Source organism: Aethina tumida, chromosome 1, assembly GCF_024364675.1.
Source record: "Aethina tumida isolate Nest 87 chromosome 1, icAetTumi1.1, whole genome shotgun sequence".
Taxonomy (NCBI): domain Eukaryota; kingdom Metazoa; phylum Arthropoda; class Insecta; order Coleoptera; family Nitidulidae; genus Aethina; species Aethina tumida.
Genome location: NC_065435.1, coordinates 43,043,814 through 43,065,314, shown reverse-complemented (window position 1 = coordinate 43,065,314; position 21,501 = coordinate 43,043,814). Strand labels below are relative to the sequence as shown.

Sequence of the window (21,501 nt, the reverse complement as noted above, 5' to 3'; positions counted from 1 at the left end):
TATAGATAAATTAAACAGTCTAAGAATCTTTTCTTTCTTCACAGACTCCATTGTGTAGCAATTCTAAATATTCATATAATTAAATTTGAACAAGATTTTCTGCATAATGCATTTACAGATATTAAGGACCTATTATCCTAATACAAAGCTTAAAAACATATTAAATATTTTATGCATAATGTTAAGAAATGTCAAGAAGACTTATAACACGAATAATTATCGAAGAAGTACATAATAAAAACAAAAATTTCATCTATATTTCCATTTATATTTAAATAAAACTTGAAATTCAAATTTAATGACTGTAGATATTGCAAGATTTTCAGGAAATGTTACCCCTTCAATAGTCAATGAGAAAATAGGTCAATACGTGGATGAGAAATATTTGCAGTTATTACAATATCCTCCCTTCCCAGAATTCTCCTCCATCCATTTTAAGTTATAAAATTATTTATCAAGTCTTAGTAAATCAATTTGCTTCGATAGTATCCACGTCACATCAATTAACTTCAATGGAACGGAACAAATACGAGACTCATTGATGAAAATAAAGAGGGCAGCGATTCGTTGCATCACATATTAATCGGTGTATTTTTTTTGTGACTGACCACAACACGCAATCCATTGTTAGTGCACGGGAATGCACATGGTGCATAATTACACCCCCGTTAGGATGAAGGTCAGTCGTAATCATAACCTAACCTTAGGAGAACGGAGTCGAGCCTCCAAGAGGCACGATACAGACACCGAGCCTCAAAACTCACTTCCCCACCACGCACAGTGTGACGAATGGGAGGCAAAATGTTTCCATTCCGACTCCTCCATCGAACGAAAGTATATTTAACTGGACACGCATGTGGAAAAAGTGGTGGAATATTACCAACGGAGGCACCATTTAATGTTCTTTAAATAAAGATGCCGTCCGCAATCGATAATCGTTTCATGTGCCATTCGCAGTAACGATATTGTATTGTCGGGGGGTATCAAATGATGCGGTGTGGGTGTAATGGGAATCGGTGCTGGGTTTCTCCTCAACGTGCGTCGTTTCTGCATTTGCGTCGTTCCGAACAGGCGTCTCGACGATTCACCTCAACGCGACTCGATTCAGTGTCCTGCGAGCCTCGTGGTTAACAACAGGCCAATCCACCCCGTGTTTTCAGAGCATAAGGGCGAGAGTCCCTTGCAACCACATGCTACGTTATTGATTCGTCGAACCGACAGAATTATAACCTATATATGCAATGGGTTAAGAGGTTATAGCACTCAGGAATTGAAACGATTTACTCACGATTTAAAGTGCTCTGATTACGACGTCTGTCTTCGGAAAGTGTTCTTCCAATTATTGAAACATTTAGTGATCAACAAGTTTGAGATATATTTAAGGAAAAACGATGGCAGGAAAGGCACCCGAATTGTCCAGGAACGGTCACGAGCTGGCTCCGCTGAATAACGCAAGGAACGGTCCGGAAACCGGTAAACCTGGTGTGACTATTGTCCTTCAGGGTCCGAGGGGTTCGATCATTTCACGTGGTAGCAACCAGGCTGATGGGGATCCCGACAGGGCAGCATGGTCCGGAAAAATGCAATTCTTCTTGTCAATTATCGGTTATTCCGTCGGTTTGGGCAACATCTGGAGGTTCCCTTATCTTTGCCAACAAAACGGAGGAGGTAATACAATCTTTGCTCTGATAATAATACTGTTATGTAATGTTAGTATTTTTTGAAAATTAGTTAGCTTGATTATAAACTGAAGCACTGAGTTATTTGTTTATATCATAGTTTATAGAGTATAAACAATGACACATTGAAAAACTAGCGGCAGAAATTAAAAAATTATATTAACTATTACATTTTATAAAAATACATTTTTAAAAATTAACTTTTCTAATACATAACGTATATCAAAATAAAAATTATATATATAAAATATACTTAAATAAATTATTTAATTTTTGCCGACGGTAAGTATATTTTGAATTGATATGAATATTTTTCTATTTTTTAACCTTATATGAAGTTCCATCAAGTTTAATAAGAAAAAATATTATTATTATTATATTATATTTTTAATCAAGTTTTCTTCATTTTACGATAAATTTACGTTCTTTTTTTGAAAATTTAATAAATATTAATTAAAATAAATATATATTATATATTTTTCTTCATTTTATAATAAATTTTCTACCTCTAAAAATGTTTTATGCTTTCTAAGTGTTATATTTTTTTGAAAAGTAATTTCCTATCTCTAAAAGTAATAAATGCTATTAAGTGGTCTTTTTTTGAAAAATTTGTATTTTTAATTACAATATTTAAAGAAATATATATTTTATACATTTTACAATAAATTTCCTTTTTATAAAAATAATAAATTCTTTTTAAGTGTGTTTTTTTTTGAAAATTTGTTATTATTAATTACAATATTTAAAATAATATATATTTCTTCATTTCATAATATTTTTTTTACCTCTTTTACTATAAATTTCCTACCTCTAAAAATGATAAATAATTTTTAAGTGTTCTTTTCTATGAAAAATTATTATTTTTAATCACATTGTTTAAAAATATATATATTTTTTCATTTTAAAAACAATTTCGTATTTAAAAAAAATGACAAATACTTGTTGTTGTTTTCTTTTTTGAAAATTTATTTAATTACAATATTTCAAATAATATATATTTTTCTTAATTTTATAACAAGACTTTCTACCTCTAAAAATGTTATATGCTTTTTAAGTATTATATTTATTGAAAAATATACATTTTTAATTACAACATTTAAAAAATATATACTTTTCTTCATTTTATTATAAATTTACTACCTCTAAAAATTATAATACTTTTTAAATGTCTTTTATATTATTAGAAAAAATATTATTTTTAGTTATAATGTTTTAAAAAATATATATTTTTCTTTATTTTACAATAAATTTTCTACCTCTAAAAATGGTAAAAGTTTTTAAGGGTTCTTTTTTTGAAAAATTATTAAATTATTAAATTAAATTACATCAATTTTGTTATAAAAACCGTATTTCAAAATATATATTATTTTAAATTGTATTCATATATTTTTGCATATTTAATTTAAAATTGAATTTTTTAACATTTTTCATAAACTATTTATTTTTACAGATTAATTAAATTTATTTTTTATGAAAATTCATGTAACAACCGTTAGATATCTTGTAACATGTACATTATTCTCAATGACTCAAACAAATCGATTTGATTAAATATTTTTTAGATTAATTAAGGTATTATTGACATCTCAAGTCGTTACTCCAGTTCTTATAAAATTTATCGTTTGTTTAATGACACATAAATCCATATACTCTTTAGGGCTTCCTAATGTCAACACGATGGAGATAAATATCGTTGTTTACATTGTTGACGTTTACTTTATTAATGATGTTCTCAATACAAACAACATCCCAAACAGAGAGAACAAAACAAACGGAATATGTAAATATTGAAACGCGTAGTTTCTTGACTGAAACGGGATTAAGTCATTATTTAAGGATCTGTTTATTAAAATTTACGTACATAAACCTAATTTTGGTGCGAAATGATCTAATTAAATTTTGGGTGATGTATGAATGAAATTAAATTTTTGATATTTTAAAATGATGAAGTTTCGTTAAATATTGAAATTCAGGTTCGCGGGATGTCTCAAATTGTTTTCAGCTTTTACGAGTATTTTCAGACCAGATCATTTTTTTATATAACGTTCATTATCGCAAACTGCATTTTGATATGTCTGACCCTTTCTGAAATATCTTCGAAAACTGACACTTTTCTGATAACTTATTTATTTAATTTATTTTTCTAACAAACGATAAAAGCTTTTTTCGCAGTACAAGATATTATACTTATTTTTGTAATTTTGAAATATGTACAAATATTTTATTACAAATGAAATATGTGCTGTATTTGCACTCAAAATGTCGGAAAAGTTCAAGAATTACAGAAATTTATAATTTGTGGTATAATAAATTATTTTAAGATGAGATACAACATTTGAAAAATAATATTTTTCGTACTATTTATGGTAAATTACCGTTTGCAGTGGTCAAAGTGATAAAAAATTAGTACTTTATAATATTAAAATTTAGTTTCGTTTTAATTTGATACATCATCCAAAAGTTAATTAAATTATTTCATGCTAAATTTAAGTTTGTGTACGTAAGTTTAATAAACAGAACTTTAATAATGTAATAATATAATGTACCGTATATAAACTAGTAATTTTTGGCAGTAATTATTTTAATATTGCGCAATGTATTTTAATATTTTATACAATAAATATTCTAAAAGTCACAACACTTCAGTTGTTGCTTGATTTGTCTGTAAAAATATTTGTATGCTGACAAACTGAAAAATTAAATAACATAACTGTGATACGGCACACCTATATTAAAGCAAGTTAGTTCACACACAATTCATTTATTATCTACCGGTTACTGAAACTATGAGCAAGAAACACAAACAAACTGAGAACGCATATCGCCGAAGTTCGAACTAGTTAAAACAGGAGGAATGAGCAACACACATAAATTATTCAGGATTTAAACAAAGTTGCAGGCGAATTAAATTCGCATTAAAATTCTATTTATAGCCGACACTTTATTTCGATGCGTCCTACTTTCCCCATAAGCTCGTTTGTGATAACCGAAAATAAAAGAAACTGAATGTGACATCAATTACGGACGAATCCATATTAATTTAATCTTTCCAGTGATTTTCTCCCTCAGCCGTGACATTTGAACCGAGAAAATAATAAATGTATATCCCCAATTAACCTAGATAGAAGGAAAATTTCAGCCGGTCAGGGGTTATAAAACAAGTCTTAACATAGGTTTTTCCCCGAAGGGAATTGCGAACGGTTCCATTATGCGGAGCTACTTCGACGTATCAAATTTTATCGGGTTCCAATTAAATGCATTCGTGCTTAATATGAAACTAAATATAACCTGGTTTTAATTGGAAATTTAATTGGCGCATAAAGCGGATCAAATTTAAATTGCAAAAATAGTGTTTGTGAATGAAACGGTCATAGAGGAAATAAATAAAAAAAAAAACATGTTTTGATGCGTGATTTCGTGTCGCAATTATAATTAAGCTTTCGGATCATTAATTCGTGAAGCTCGTTAGCGTTCCAGTGAATATTTTTACGTAATCGATATCAATTTGATATTGAATCTCATGTTTAATTTGGCCGTTTAAATCGATAACGGTCTGTTGAATGTCAAGGAAAAGGGTGTAATTAATTTATTTTTAACCCTGGAAATAGTTTTTATTTAAATTGTGGCCGTGAAATGATTTGTGTTAATAAAAATCGATTAACAATAAAAAACTGAATCATCAACAGAAGAATATTCATGTACTAATAAACAACAATATGTAAATAAGAATTCAAAGATTTCAAATTATTATTACGCAACAAATAAATCTCGTTATATGATGTTTCATTTCCGATACACATCCGAATGAAATTTACAACAGTAAAACGTCGAAACATGTCGATTCAAAAACTGAATTTCACATTTTGACGTTCATAAAAATAAAATGAATCTACCCTCGTGACCCAGTTTGTACTAGACACAGACATTAGTTGTATTGATTAAAAGGATGAGCAGTTTAATGTCGCTGGTAATAAAAACTTAAAAAGCTACAACGTAAAAGCTTTTAGCTGATAAAAATTTAAATTGTGTGTCGATAAATTACATTAAAAAGTATCGTATTTGTTTAGGTTTCCCTCCCTAATATTATTTATCTATATTTGGGTCATTGTATGCCAAATCCACGACTTTTCAACCCTACGATTTTGAATTATGCCAAAATTTTTAAGCTTGTGTGCCAATTTTATTTCTTTTGTATTTGAATTATTTAAAACATCACTAAATTCCTTGGAAAATTAATAATTACTAACAAAAATATAGAATATTAAAGGTTACATTTTTCCAGTCAGTACATTGTTGGTCCTCCTTTGCTTTACGAACAGCTTCCACCCTCCTTGGCATATTCAAAATTAGTTAACGAATAAATTCTTGATTTATGGTTCATCATTCTTCTTTAAGTGTGTCAGCAAGCTTCTCCTAATTTTGAGGTTGATATTTTCTAGTGTAAATTTGTTTTTAAAGGCGGTCCCACACATGTTAAATTGGACTGAAGTCTGGTAGACGTGGGGGCTGGCTCCCATGCAACTTCCAGCGTCCAACGTCTGTCAAATAAAACTTTCTTCATTCGTTCTGTCCTATCTTGGAACAAATGTTTTCGAACTAAAAATAGCACTTACAGCTGAAAATTTTATAACCGTCATTCTGCAAACTGATTTAAAAATTCATCAGCTGTGGAAAGGTCATAAATTTAAAATCAATACAAACCAGAGTCGGAGACGTATTTGGCAGAGTACTACAACATATAAATATTTCGACGAAATCTAAGGGGGTCGATTTGGTATGGACTACCTCATATATACTTTTTTCTCTCTATCAACAAAAGTTTTTGTTTGTTTCGTTTGTTTGCCGTGTTATTTCGGGATGACTTTGAATTCAATAAGAACCAAATGTAAATATGGAAAAAAATGTCCTAAACTTTAACTGAACTTAAATTGCAAAAGTTTTGTGAAAACGTAACATGTGGAAGGGTTTCCAGTAGTTATTATGAACACTTTTATAACTTTAAACACACCCAAGCAACTCGGAAAATTAGTGTGTTGTACTTTTGCGGGAGAATTATTCACAATAAAATCACTAACGTGACACGCGTCTAAGAATAGCGGCACCGCATTTTAAGTCTACATCAATATATTGTATACTTTGGGGTGTGAATTTCACCCTTAAAATAAACATTTAATCCTTACACAATTTGGAAGCGCCATTAAAAGTTTTCAGGTAAAATTTTGCACCCTTTTACCGTTAAACTTTTAAATTAATTTGAAAACTGGGTCATTTTTATTAAATATTCTGACGTTAACTTGACGCTCCCACTAATTTATTTAACTTGTGACACGAAGAGCACCTGTTTAAGTGTATTATTTATAATTCATCGTTCCTCCGCCGCCACCACATTGTGTATCGACAAAAGGGCCCAGCATCCGTTCTATTGATCAATCGTCACGTGTCTTGACCGACGACCTTGGACATACAGGTCTTTTATTCATTAGATCTGCCGTTTATGCTCTCCTCCGTCTAATTAAGTGGATACGGCTCGCGATTTAAGGGTCGGAGAAGAGGCATGTATACAAGTGACTAACGAAGATGTCTCTTTTGCTTTGGGGGGAAGGCGACATCGAGAACTTACAAGGCTGTTATAATCGGAACGTGACGATCGGATCTTAAAAGCTTTTCCGAGTAAAAATGGGACACTTGGAGTGGCGTTTTAGTGTTTACTTTGCCCGCTGCTTACGTCTCAGTTGTAACAACACTTAATACTTATGCATGTCATTTCTAATGAAATTTTCCCAGGCAACAACACGTTTTTAATGTTCAGCCAAGATTTATTTTTACTTAAATTTACATGTTTATTATGCAAAAAATATTTAATAAAATAAGTGTGAATAATTATTATTATTCTTACGTATAAGAAACTTACTGCTTTCATTTATATTAATGTATAGTGGAGGTCAAAAGTATGGGGTAAATCTTAATTTATTTTTTGTTTCCTTAAATTTGTTTATGTATTTTTTATGTTAAATAAAAACAAATATCTCTATCGCTTATATGTATGCTAGAGCAACAAATTTTAACATAATCACATTACTGAAAAGATGACTCTTTTCAATTTAAATTAATTTTTAAATTTAATAGAAAACAATTTTGTTTTCCGATGAAAGTTGGTACAAATTATTCAGATATGATGACATTTCAATTAATAAAAGGTATAATCCCAAGTATACTAGTCCTAATGTGAAGCATGGTGGAGGAGGCATTATGGTTTGGGTCTGTTTTTCTGAGTTTGGTATGGGCCCGCTGGTTAAGATAGACGGGATAATGGATCATTTTGTTTATCGCGGCATTCTGGACAATCATATGCTTCCATTTGCCAAAGATAAGATGAGTTTAAGGTGGATCATACAACAGGATAACAATCCGAAGGACACGTCTGTTGTTGTTATCAAACATACTGCATAACGGACAATAATATGGATATTTAAACATACACTTTTACCAAATGATGTTTAATGAAAACTGAATTCATTTCTTGTTTTTAAAAAGAATTTCATTTTTTTGTCATCGTCAAAATTGTAAATAATATTAAAATATTGACCATCCTATAAATATCAGTTCTGTTACGGTATAGAGAATTTTCACTAAACCAATAATGACAAAACTAATCAAATTCCTAAAATTGTTCCTTACTTTTGACCGCCACCATAAATATGTTTCTAATGTAGTTTAATTTTAAACTAAAATGGTGAATGCGCCGGTAATTCCTATTAACACAAGAGAAGACAATCCTTATCAAAAACAAAAAGGATTGTCAATAAAATTTCATTAGTTCCTCATTCCTCAATATCTGCAACAATTTGTATCAAAACAATTCCCTTACTTTACCTTCAAAACTATTCCCCGTTTCAATTAAATTAAACCGATAGTATAATTAAATTGTTTCAATTTATTTCCAGGTGCGTTTCTGATTCCGTTCGCTGTGATGTTGATATTGGAAGGAATTCCGCTATTCCTAATCGAATTGGGAATCGGTCAGAAAATGCGGCTGGGCTCCCTGGGGGTCTGGAATACCATACACCCCTGGCTGGGGGGCATCGGAATCTCCTCCTGTCTGGTTACGTTCTTTGTGGCGTTGTACTACAATGTGATTATTACATGGTGTTTTTACTACTTTTTCAACAGTTTCCAGGTGAGTGTTTAGATAATTTTTATGTAACATGTACGTATTAAAATCGATGTAAAAGCTCCACTCTAACATAACATGATAAACATGGTGATATCCGTAAAAAGATAATGTTCAATTTGGTAATGGTACATTGTTGTTGTTATGTTATCCTTGCCACTTAACTAATATTTACAAAACGAATAGTAGTTTTTTATTCGATTACGTGAATTTCCGTTTGTACAAAATAAATACACAAGTCTCATTAATAATAACTCATAATAATGGATCTGAATGCTTCTGATAGCAGCTCGGAAGCTTTCAAGTCGAGATATTGAATTTGTCTTTTAATATCCATTAGTTTGAAAGCACGTTTAAACGTATTCCAAAACAACTGCAATCATTCAATCGGTGCTTTCATTAAAATCAATCAATAGCGTGGATATCTTAATATTCCAGCACTGTAGGAAATTTGTGCCTGTCTGTGCTCGAATGAGATGAACGCATCACAAAGGGTTTAACAATAGAAACTTGGCTTTGCCGTGCAACATACATGAGCGGTTGTAGTTGAATGTACACGTGCGTAAATATGTAACCCCTCTAACGGAAACTGGGGTCATTGTTTATACAATTAGGGCCTTGTAAGCTGTTTAATAGAAACCGGCGCATCCGCCATTGTCAATAGATTTGACCAATTAAACATCGTGTTGACTTCCAAGCTCTATTGTAATTAAATGCTTTGTAACATATAGTTTGATGTACCCGTGCCTTAAATATAAATTAAGTTTGCGATTGCGATTAAAACAGACTTCTCCTTGTTCCCTCTTATTGTATTACGTAAGTCTATGGATTGCCTTTGTAACGATTTCCATGGGTAATTGTGATCAAGACTGTTCAAAAGCTTTCTTTCGTCGTCAGAACATCCTTTGTAACATGTCGAAGCAAGTTACTTCCGAGAATCCGAACAATAATACAACAAAACGTTTTATCTTACAACATTACATAAAGCTGACATTTTTAATTACAACTTAACGTTCCACCGGTAAATGGTATTCACCGAAGGGGCTTCTGCATTTGATACTGTCAGATAAACTCGATCGGGAAGATGCTTTTGCGTTGCAATTATGCTCGAGGTAATTTGATGTGCACGTGCCCGAACATTTAACGGTTACCGTTACGAAACTGGGTTAGCCGAATCGGGACCGCGCATCCACCACAATCGATAAACGTTTTAATTGAAACAAGGGCGGCATTGCAAAATTCAATTGTCTATTGTTTCAGTATCCGTTACCGTGGGAACACTGTCCTCGCATAAACGGCACCGTGGTTACGGAATGCGACAAGTCTTCGGCGACAGCGTACTACTGGTACCGCGTCACCTTGGATGCCTCCCCGTCCATCGAAGATCCGGGCATGCCGAAATGGTGGATAGTACTGTGCCTCCTCCTGTCCTGGGTCGTCGTCTTCTTCATCGTGATGAAGGGCATTCAAAGCTCCGGAAAGGTAAGTCTGACGTCACGATGCGATTGTAAAAGTTTGCCGGCATTTTCGTTCGTTGTTCCAGGTCGTGTACTTCACGTCGATGTTCCCGTATATCGTGCTAACAATATTCTTTGTGCGCGGGATCACCCTGCCTGGCGCCGGAGCCGGCGTTACTCACATGTTAACGCCGAAGGTAAATATGAAGCTTTTATTAAATTCTTTCCGTTTCCGTTTTCTTCGAGGTGCGCCGTAGCCGGCTTTAAAAATCTGTCGTCACAATGAGCTTTGTAAATCTTTTACGGCATGTATTTATATTCAAATTGGTATTTAATGATGAAAAATCTAATGGACGATAAAGCAGCGGCGTTAAATTCAATATTCCAGCTTTATTCCACCGACTTTACATCCAGTGAATAGCAATTGGGCCGGCCCGGAGTTCAAGGTCTGCAAAGCGACGTTCCATAATTGAAAGATCGCTGATTTAATTTTCCTGGAAAATATTAAAGAAATGACTTAAATTATTTACAAGCAAAGCTTATTTAAAACTTTGAAGCGCATTTAAGACTGTCGATCAATAGCTTTAATCACGGGAAACACGGAAAATTTTATTGCGATCCAAACAAATTCAATTAAGTCAACGTCTTGTACGAGACAAAAAAGAAATAAATTAGTTAATTAACGTTCGGCCAATAATTCATTTCCCTCACTAAAATTCTTTTAATCTCACCAAATATTCGTAGCAGCAAAAATGAATTTCTTTTGTACGAGATTTTGGAACATTACCAAGAGATTATTGATTAAACTTCTTTACGGCGAATTAAAAAACTTGGTCTTTGACGTATTGCACAAAACCACAGCGTGTCAACAGTCACGTAAGACGTTTTATTAAAATGCGTTTAAAGCAAAGCAATTTTAATCGTTTACCAGTTAATTATAAACCAAATTAAAACGTACAAGCTTCACTGGCACGTTTAACAAACTAATCCCGTTTTTACCGACCGCCACCACACACATTAACAAATTCTATGCATTTAAATGCAATAAATATGTGAATAATTAATTTTAATTTGCCTCAATTTCCCAGGTGGAAAAGCTGTTGGATCCGAAGGTGTGGCTGGACGCGGCCACCCAGGTCTTTTACTCCTTCGGTCTGGCTTTCGGATCGCTGATCGCCTTCGGCAGTTACAACACGCCGAAGAACAATTGCGTACGCGATGTGATTCTGGTGTCCGTGTGCAACGCTATCACGGCCATTTACGCCAGCGTTGTGATCTTCGCCATCCTCGGTTTCAAGGCCGTGAGCAACGTCAATAAATGCATTGAAGAGTGAGTAATAATGATCATTATTTAAATTAATTTTGAGCTTAGTCGATAGATGGAAGTAACTCTAACTATGGAAGTTTGAGCAAACATGGTGCTTATTATCTCGTGGTGTAATGTTTATTTGTTTGGCTGAATGGAACGTTTCAGCTTTAGTTTATAATTAATTTTGTTTTGTCTGTTGGCGAATAATGTTTTGTGTTTGTTTAAAGTGGAATTCAAATACATCCCATTCAAGTCTTCCATTAGTTAGCTATGTAATTATAACTTTTTGCAATTAAAACTTTCGGTTAATTATAAGCAAAATTACTAATTATAAATGGCATCCTGGTTTCGAAACATCAAACAATAGCTTTGAACATTACCTTTTTTTACTAAATTTGTTATTAGTTTCAAATTCCATTCGACTTTTGTCTTGTTTCATTTGAATTGAAGAGATTATTTTCCTATGAACAAAGCAGGTTCACTGGTAAGACAACAATAATAACTGTCTTGTTTTTATTTACAAATATGCCTTTAATATAACTACAGTCAAAATGTCCAGGGAACAACCAAATATTTTTAAATTATTTCAATAAAACCAAAAAAACAAATGTGAATTAATAAAAAGAAGTATTTTTTACTAATTAAATAAAAAATATATTGAAAGATGATTTTACAAACCCTTCAAAAATAAAATAATAACACCTACCAAATATCCAAATATTTATTATTATGTTATTTATAATAATTATGCTCCTCGGTTGTTTACGACGTTTACTACATCGATTTGATATACTCAATATCAGCCTGTCGAGTAGGTTTTGGTCCAGATTTCGCCATACCTTCTGTATCGCCAAAATTATTTGCTGGTGGCCTCCATAATGGTTTTGGCGACTCAAAAGTCTTCTTTTTATAGCATCCTATACATTTTCTATTGAATTAAGGATTGGATATATTTGTATATTTTTTGCATTAAAAAAAAAAGTTAAATTATATTCTAATTTAATTTAATTCGGTTTTTCTGAATGTTTTCTAGACACTTTGACTCATTAAAACTTACTAATGAATTCTTGTGATGAAACCACAAAACCTGACTACAGTAACTAAAGTAACTAAGAGTTCAATAATTTGAAATTTTCAACGATTTTCAATAAAAAATATTGCGTTTTAATTTAAAAAAGCCATTAATTGTTTTTGTTGATATTTATCTTGCATAAATTACTATAATATCTTTCGTTTTATCGGTAATGATGTTGGTTATTCATATTACATAGACACATTAATTTAGCGACCCTTTCCGGTCACGGAAATATTCAATTTGTATTTTACGAATTCATCATGTTTTCTAACTCGCAAAAGAAACCAATTACATATCTTTAATATTCAAGGTTACCGCTTTTATTTGCCGGCAATCGATTCAACATTTACATATACCATCATTTTTTTCCAGCAATAAAATCCTACTTATGAATAACGCCATAATTTCCAAAATGGATCCGTCAAAGGTGTCCGATGAAATTTACGAAAACGCCATATCCAAAGTCAACTCCACCCTCGGAATAAGACCGTGTTCTTTGGCCCGGGAACTTGATGCGGTACGTATTGAAACCACCCACAAGTCTTCCACGACTTTATCGCGACGTTTTCCCAACAGGCTGCCGAAGGAACAGGTCTGGCTTTCATTGTCTTCACTCAAGCCATTGTTGAACTGCCCGGTGCACCATTTTGGGCCGTCATCTTCTTCATGATGCTTCTCTCTCTGGGCATCGGGTCACAAATTGGCATTTTAGAGGGGATGCTTTGCACCGTCTTCGACATCGAGATTTTCAAACGGATAAGCAAGCAGTACGTCACAGGTAAGTCGTAATTTTTAATGGGCATTGATTTATTTTGGTTAATCCGTTAAAAATTTAATTGCATTATAACCTTTAATTTTAATGAAACATGAATGAATGAACATTCATTTAAAATTAACAAAAATATTAATTAGTAAGGTATCAAAGAAGCTGAGCAAATTCTTTGATGATTTTCTATTCGAGGTCGGCGAACTTGATAAAAGGAAACTTCCAGACAGGCAAAAAACCAATTATCTTTGCATCAGCCATCTGATTCTGCCATAATAAACTGAAATTGTGCCGAGGCTTATTCACTGCCTTTCGTGTAAATATCAATACCTTAAATAAAAGACCCTATTAAAGAAATTCGATCTTAAAGCACGGAATATATTTATATTTTTTTTACAGCTACTGTCTGCATAATCTGCTTCAGCGTCGGAATAATATTCACGACGGGAGCAGGAGAATATTGGCTTAGCATGTTTGATTCCTTTGCCGGAACGATTGGTTTGGTTGTGGTGGCTCTCCTTGAAATGATATCGGTCGTTTATGTATACGGACACGAGAAGTTTACCAAAGACATCCAGGAAATGACTGGTGTGAAACCAGGACTATATTGGCAAATTTCCTGGCGGTATTTGGCACCTGGTATTATGGTTGTTATCCTCGTATCCTCTATTATTTCCATGTCCATTAATCACCCTTCGTACGCCGCTTGGAGCGCAGAAAAGGTAAGATTACGTTATGTTTATTGGCAATTCAGTGTTGTATACACTTTAACACCTGTGACATGATAAAAATACCTGTACCCTGTAACTTACATTCTATAGATAGATTTTAACCTGAGTTTACGTTTGTTATTGATCAAGCTGTGTAACCAAACAATGATAGGAATTCTCCCCTGTTTGCTTTAAGGTTCAAGGTCAAGGCGAAACGATCCATAAAGCAAATTAAGCGTAATAATTTGGAAAATTGTTAAAGTCATGCTATTTTCCAGGGTGACGTGGTGAATACGCCGTACCCCGGTTGGGTGCTGGCCATTGCCATATCTATGGTGCTGGCCGGCATCCTGCCGATTCCGATAGTGTTCCTGCTGAGACGGTACCAGTGCTTGAAGATGGACATCAACATACACGAGGGATCGATAAGGAGAATCGATACGACCGTCTCAACGAAAGAAATGATCACGGACGTCGACGTAAGTGCCCATTATTTTGAGCCTATCTATGTAAATATTACCTACAACTTGTGTTCTCGTGATGCACAATTCTAATAACGTCTATATCTTGGTAAATATTGACGAGCAGATACACTTTATTCCGTTATCAGTTCAAAGAAGTACCAAGGTCGAAATTTTGTCAAGGTACAAAAATCCTGGAAATAGACGTTTTTGTAATAACCCAGTGTGGTTAAGTAAAATTGTTGTTATTGGCTAGGAACAATTGACAAGTCCAGATGGGCCGTGTCTCACCGCTACCAACACGCTCAAAAATAAATTCACTATCGGCGATTTTGAAGTTTAATGTAAGTGGAAATTGTTAGTGTGCTGGATCGAACTTGAAGACTTAGGAAGAATTACTTATAGCTGTGCATGATCACTGTTGCATGGTTTGTTGGAATTACGGCGTTTCCGGTTTTACATACCGCATTGTATACGTCATTTGCATGAACTAGCTGAATGTGTAGCTTTTTATAGAGGGTGTTGCCAAACTATTATTATCATTTTAGGCGAGATGAGTTACGTTAGATAATCGTTCCCGTACATTATTTTAAATATATAGATATAATTAATCAACTAAAAAAATTCAAGGGATCAAATAAGATAAGTTATCGCAAAAAAATCACCTTTCAATAAAGATAACATACCTGTTTATTTACAAATTCATAGAAATGTAGTTTAAAAAATGCTCTTTGGCACGTATTCATTCTTTATGAATATCATAATAAACAAATATGATTTAAAAAATAAATGAATTATGTCACATATAGATATTTGGATAAATAAATTGTCTTACTTTTCTTGCAATATAATTTATGTTCTTAGTAGTTTTATTTTTCAGTACTTTACTATTTTGAGTACGTAGTTAGTACAATAAGTTGCATGGAAATGAAATGAAATATTTATTTGAGAATGTTATTTCTTTTTTAGTTTTAGAACAACTATTACATTAGTATTAATATACTTTATTAATAAAAAGCTTATAGATCAATCATACATTCTTTTAACTAATGCCATAAAATAAAATTAGTACTTGAATTTTAATTATATTAATATATAACTGAAGTTTTATTAATATGTTTTTAAATTATCTCAAATTTAGTATGTGTAAAATTAATCACAATTTAAAAATAAATTAAAATTGTTTTAATTGTGAACGTAGAAAAAAATGCAATTACAGTGTTCCAACACAAATTCGAAATTATGTTAAAAATATTTTAACTTAAATTTTTTAACTTCTTATATAAAAGTTATTTTTTATTCCTGATTTTAAAAATAATTATTGTTTGATTGATAAATGTATTGGGACTATGCTTAAACTATTACTCATAATTAATCATATCTAAAATTAGTGAGATAAGAAAATAGAAAACGTGGATTCTGAGGTCCATTTTAACAAATATTTGTTTTTTGTTGAACGGTTTCACTTTTGTGAAGTCTGATAAAAGACGAATTACTGACTTAAAAGAGATATATTATGGGATTATTTGGAATGTCTGGAATTGTTGGAGAGTATGGTCTGAAGGAGGTGGTGAATAACGCCTTCGGACATTAAGTTTTCGAGATCATTTGTGCCACTGCCTATCAATGGTTTGCAGAAGGAGGAAGACTTGTATACATGAAGTGTTTGCCATAAAATCTTGTTCTTTGGACTCTCTCTTACCGTTTCTATTTTGTCCTTCCTCTCGCATTATGATACAGAGACTAGAGTGGTATACAGTATGGTAGCTCTGGGATCTTGAACTGAGTAAAGTAGTCTTCAGTGATGTATTCGGGTTTACGTGCATCGGGGAGAAAGACAAAGTCAACAATTTCTTGTGGCTGTTTTAGCTAAGGATAGTGCTCTACCCTATGGGAAGGGTTACTTCCGGGGGTTAATTATATTAATATAGAACTAAACTTTTATTTATATACTTTTAAATTATCTCAAATTTTAGTACGTGTACAATTAATCACGATTTAAAAATAAATTTTAAGATTATTTTAAGTATGCACGTAGAAAAAAATGTAATTACAGTGTTCCAACACAAATACGAAATTAGGCTAAAATATTTTAACTTAAGTTTTTTGGTAACTTGTTACATGAAAGATATTTTCCATTCTTGATATTAAAAATAATTGTTATTTAATTTATAATTAAGTTGGGACTAAACTTAAATTGTTACGTATAATTAATCATACCTAAATTTAATGAGATAAGAAATTAGAAAACATGGATCTTAAAGTCTAATTTGGATAAATATTTGTTTGTTTGTTGAATGGTTTCACTTTTGTGAAGACTGATAAAATACGAATTACTGATTTAAAAGAGACACATTATCCAATCATTTGGAATTGAAGCAATGTCTGGAATTGTTGGAGAGCATGATCTGAAGAAGGTGGTCGCCTTAGAACATTTGCAGAAGGAGGAAGACTTCAACACATGAAGTGTTTGTCATAGAATCTTGTCCTTTGAACTCTATTACCGTCTCTATTTTGTCCTTTCTCTCACATTTTGATATTGTCGTCAGAGATTGGAGTATATGGTATAGAATATGGTAGCTCTGAGAGCTTAAATTGAATGAAGTAGTATTCAGTGATGTGTTCGGATTTAGTTGCATACATTATGGTTGGATACGTGCACCGGAGTGAAGGACAAAGTCAACTATTTCTTGTGGGGAGGACTGTAAATTGAATATCCAGGAAATTGGGAATGCCATTTACTGTTAGCTTAGGATGGTCTTTGACCTTATGTTGGAAGGGTTACATCCGAGTGTTTCCAAAATTCATATGTAAATTTGTTGCCATGGCTAGTAAGATCTCTTCACTTATCACCGATTAAACACATTGGAACATCATAGACCGAAGAATTGTCACTTGAAGAAATTGACCAACACATTGGATCAAAGGCCAAGGCCAGATTATTTAGTGGGAAAAAAAATCAATACATCCAGAATTTTTCCACACATTCGAAAATATACAGTATAAATTAATGAAATGAGACCACAGGATCTACGTGTTCCATTTTTTATGTCCCTGAGTTGTTTTTTTTTTTCAGAACATCGAACAACAATGCTTAAACCCAAACATTGTTGATTCCAAGTTATTTAAACTCATGCATTTACAGATTGATTTCGACGAGTGTGGCCTGGGGGCGTTCCACGACGTGGACGACAGCAGCGACGACGACGACGGGCCGCAGCTGAACACCAGCCTCGGTCGCAGCTTCCGTGCGGAGCACGCATGCCATTATTGAAAGAGATGTCTTTATTAATCTCGTGGAAGATGCCAATTCCACACGACAATATGTGATACGACACGTAGGTTTTTATTCGTGGTGATTTATATTGTTGATTGAGTTTACCGGGGTGGGTCATGAATGTAAGTTTTGTTTTGTTTTCTTGGCGCTTCATGAAGTCTGTAACCGTAAATTTAATGGCTATTAAACCATATTGTGCTGGTTTTGTCGTTTATAGAAAGGTTGATTTCGATTTATGTTTTAATGTGTGTGTTGTAAATGATGATGGTAAATAAATAGTTATGTAAAAAAGGTAATTTAAATTTAATAAATATGGAACTGGAACCCGTATCTCAACTGTTATATGTAGAAAATATAGCTGGTAAAATAATATAAATAATTAAACTAGAAATAATACAGTAGAAAGGAGTAAGTAGGAAAATATAATAATTAATGATAATTAATTTTCGAATTTTATCTTTCTTTAAACAGAACTGGCAAACAAAAATTTTATAAAACTGTTAAAATTGAATAAACCAGTATCATTTTTAGTTCCAGTAAAAAATGTGATACAATTCTATTAAACTGTTATAGAGATCTTGTGATTTTCTATAGGAGTTCGACAAAAAAAATTCAGGCACTAAATGAATTTTCTGTGAATATACATTGTAAGTTTATACAATTTTTAGTGCCTTTACAAATCAAATGCGTTCGTTAAATATATTAGGGTCCCAGGTTTTTTATATTTTTCGCAGACTGTTAAAATCTATTGCTGAAAAACAGGGTACAGATTTTTCTAAATTTATCCGAAACTTAAACATATTGTTGCACACCAACTTTTATTTAAAGATTGCACTCTCAATAACCGAGTCAATTTTTTAAGGACATCTCTTGTACAATAATATCCTGTTGTTAAATTTAGGTTAGTTGTTGTACACAATTTAAATGTAATCTAAATGATGTAAATAGTGTATATAAATATTTATTTTATTTAGCATTGAGACTACATAAAATGTATTAAAATAAAACGTTATAAACGTATGTTAATATTAAATTTTATAGTATAGTGCCAAAAAGTTGTAAATTTCCGTACGATGGTGAGATAAAATTTAAACAGATAATATTAGTAATACAACAGAATGATTTTCGGTGTTATAGTTTCAGCAGAAAAGTCTCACAGTGCGGAAGTAACCAGTTGCATGAATAAGTGTTCCTTTAATGTGCTTTCCTATTAGTCACTTTCGTTTAATATTATATATTTAGGTGATATAATTACAACTTTGGCTCAATACTATACACAAGGAATTGCACACCAAATTAATAAATAACAGCGGATTTATGATAAAATCTGGTGGTATTTTGTTGTGCAATTTATAATTTTGATAGTAAAAATGAAATTGTATGACAACTGTCCACTAAACCAAAGAAAATTGTTACCTAGTTATACAAAAGAACTATATCAACGTGATCAAATTGTTTCTTTAGATATTTATTTATTGTTTTGTCTATTTCTTGTGTTTCCATATATTTAGGCGTAGTCCTGTGATTTTGCGGTTATTCATTAATTCGGTGTGATACAATCCATAGTTTTAAGAAGATGATAAGCTTGTTGATATTAGCTATAGTGAGGCAGCCTTACACTAGGTTGTTGATAGGCCAATTATCTGAACGAGAAAACAATAATTAATATTAAAATCACATAAATGTAGTGTCCATTCTCATTTACATTTTTCTTTTGATTATTTCCCTGTCGGTGAATAAACTTTATACTTTTCTATCATTTGTATTAATGTTTCTGTTCGTTTACTGACACATCATACACCCTTAGGTCCCATTTTTTATAAAATTACGTGCCTATATTAGAATCCGTGTTTTCGAAAAGTACAGTGTTCAATATGGTGGCCGCAATTTAAGTAAAAATTCGCAACTATGAATTGTAATTAAATTTCATGTAGTGTGAAAGTTGTTTCGTTCCGAGATTAGTCAACAGTTCTTTTGACGTCTGTATGTAGAACTAATTGTCACACTACCGTTCAAACTATTAAATCAAAAATGATAATAATTAATTTAGGATGTATATTGATATATAATAATTATACGATATTTTAAAAAGATAAATTAGTTTGACATTTTTGATTATTCAAAGTTGTTTCCTGATTTATCTTTCAAAAATAAAACATTTGCTGTTTATATTTAAGAATTTTGTCAATATTCCATCTGTTCGATATACATTCCTTCACTGTTTTCATTCCTTCACTGTATTTGACGAAAAATTTATGTGTTGTTATATTATAAATGTTGATAATAGAGCACTTTTTATTTACGAGCACATTTTATTACTTGGCTCAAAATAAAATAATTTGGAAGGACTGATACTATTATTTATGAAATTCATTTTATGGAAGCAAATTTAGTATCAGTATTTTCTAAACAATTTTATTCTGAAATTTCTTATACAATTTAGTGTATCACTAATCATTTAAAATAATAAATAAGTACAATACAACCTATTTGCTCAGAAAATAGAAAATGATATTTTCTGATTGTGAAAGATAATTTAATAAATATACAAATTATGGATAATTTGGAAAAATTCAATCATATAATATAATCCTCCATTTTATTTTAAGTTCAAGAGTAAAAAATTATGCCGAATGAAATACCTCTTTAGAATTCCAAATATATATTACCTATATTATAATTATATGAATATGCTTTAAATTTGTTGTATGTTTGTGATGTGATTATATTTTTCCAAAAAACGCTTAATTATACAATTTGCTTAGCTCGAAGATAAAAAACAATATTTTAGATCAAATAAATTATATAAAAGTGGTTCAGTAGCTAATTTTTAAGGATTAGTTGTTCCTGTTATATAATGTGATTTTTATTATTTAATATATTTAAAAATAGGTTGTAATATCATGAATAAACGAAGTAAGACTGTGTCAAGGTTAAGAATTGTCTTTAAATTCTTAAGTATCAGGAGAGGAAATTGTGTATTTAGAAATAATAAAATTTGCAAAATATTTTGAGTTTCATTTAATTTGTTTTGCATATTTTTTTAGTATCCCAATTATATGCTCAGTGACATAGAAAATAGAACACATAGATTCATTGTAGAGTTTGGGAGTAATAAAGAGTAATAAATGGTTAAAGATTCAGACGAAAATATTGAATTACTAATCAGTATCATTTTTTTAAATTGGTAATGCGTTGAACCTTCACGATGATCCAGACACACTGACTCGCCTTGACATTGATCTAATGAAGTAATTAATTTCATCCTGAGGTACTTCAACTTATGCCATCTCTACTTGACTACTGAATTTCAAGGTGTCCTCCATATGATGGTCCATACATGTAAAATTAATGATAAGACCTATCATCTTTCTAGCCATGGCAACAAATATACATAGTTGTAAACACTCTAAGATAACCCCTGCATTGTAAATTGTTAAAAAAATTATCATATAAAATATAATTTTTTCCTTGAATATACAATATTGGACAAAATTAGAGCCACTTTGAAGAAATGTTATCGCGACAAAAGTAGAGCGACACTTCATAAAAATTAAAAAAAAAAAAATTAAAAAATTGAAATAAGAATTTTAAAA

The 21,501-nt window shown here is 31.6% G+C and overlaps 1 protein-coding gene across 3 annotated transcripts; it reads left to right on the top strand.

The window, feature by feature from the left end:
- The first annotated feature begins 1,142 nt into the window (after positions 1 to 1,142).
- LOC109604547 (sodium-dependent neutral amino acid transporter B(0)AT3) lies at positions 1,143 to 19,659 on the top strand. 3 transcript variants are annotated; one of them, XM_049961393.1, is made up of 11 exons: positions 1,143 to 1,668; positions 8,624 to 8,856; positions 10,111 to 10,332; positions 10,394 to 10,504; positions 11,396 to 11,637; positions 13,064 to 13,208; positions 13,268 to 13,469; positions 13,857 to 14,179; positions 14,446 to 14,646; positions 14,885 to 14,972; positions 17,774 to 17,905. In XM_049961393.1, the coding sequence occupies exons 1-10, from the start codon at positions 1,392 to 1,394 to the stop codon at positions 14,969 to 14,971; spliced, it is 2,043 nt and encodes a 680-aa protein (XP_049817350.1). In that variant the 5' UTR covers positions 1,143 to 1,391; the 3' UTR covers position 14,972; positions 17,774 to 17,905. The 3 variants fall into 3 exon arrangements, with proteins under 3 accessions (XP_049817350.1, XP_019876642.1, XP_049817349.1); XM_020021083.2 differs by lacking the exon at positions 14,885 to 14,972 and having other exon boundaries at positions 17,774 to 19,659; XM_049961392.1 differs by lacking the exon at positions 17,774 to 17,905 and having other exon boundaries at positions 14,885 to 15,056.
- Positions 19,660 to 21,501: the final 1,842 nt, after the last annotated feature.

What these genes read in the sequence shown, in the direction of transcription:
- LOC109604547 (XM_020021083.2), top strand. Translation starts at nt 1,392, where the DNA reads ATGGCAGGAAAGGCACCCGAATTGTCCAGGAACGGTCACGAGCTGGCT. An exon ending in TTGCCAACAAAACGGAGGAG is followed by an intron (nt 1,669 to 8,623) that starts GTAATACAATCT and finishes ATTTATTTCCAG; the next exon opens with GTGCGTTTCTGATTCCGTTC. An exon ending in TGGCCCGGGAACTTGATGCG is followed by an intron (nt 13,209 to 13,267) that starts GTACGTATTGAA and finishes TTTTCCCAACAG; the next exon opens with GCTGCCGAAGGAACAGGTCT.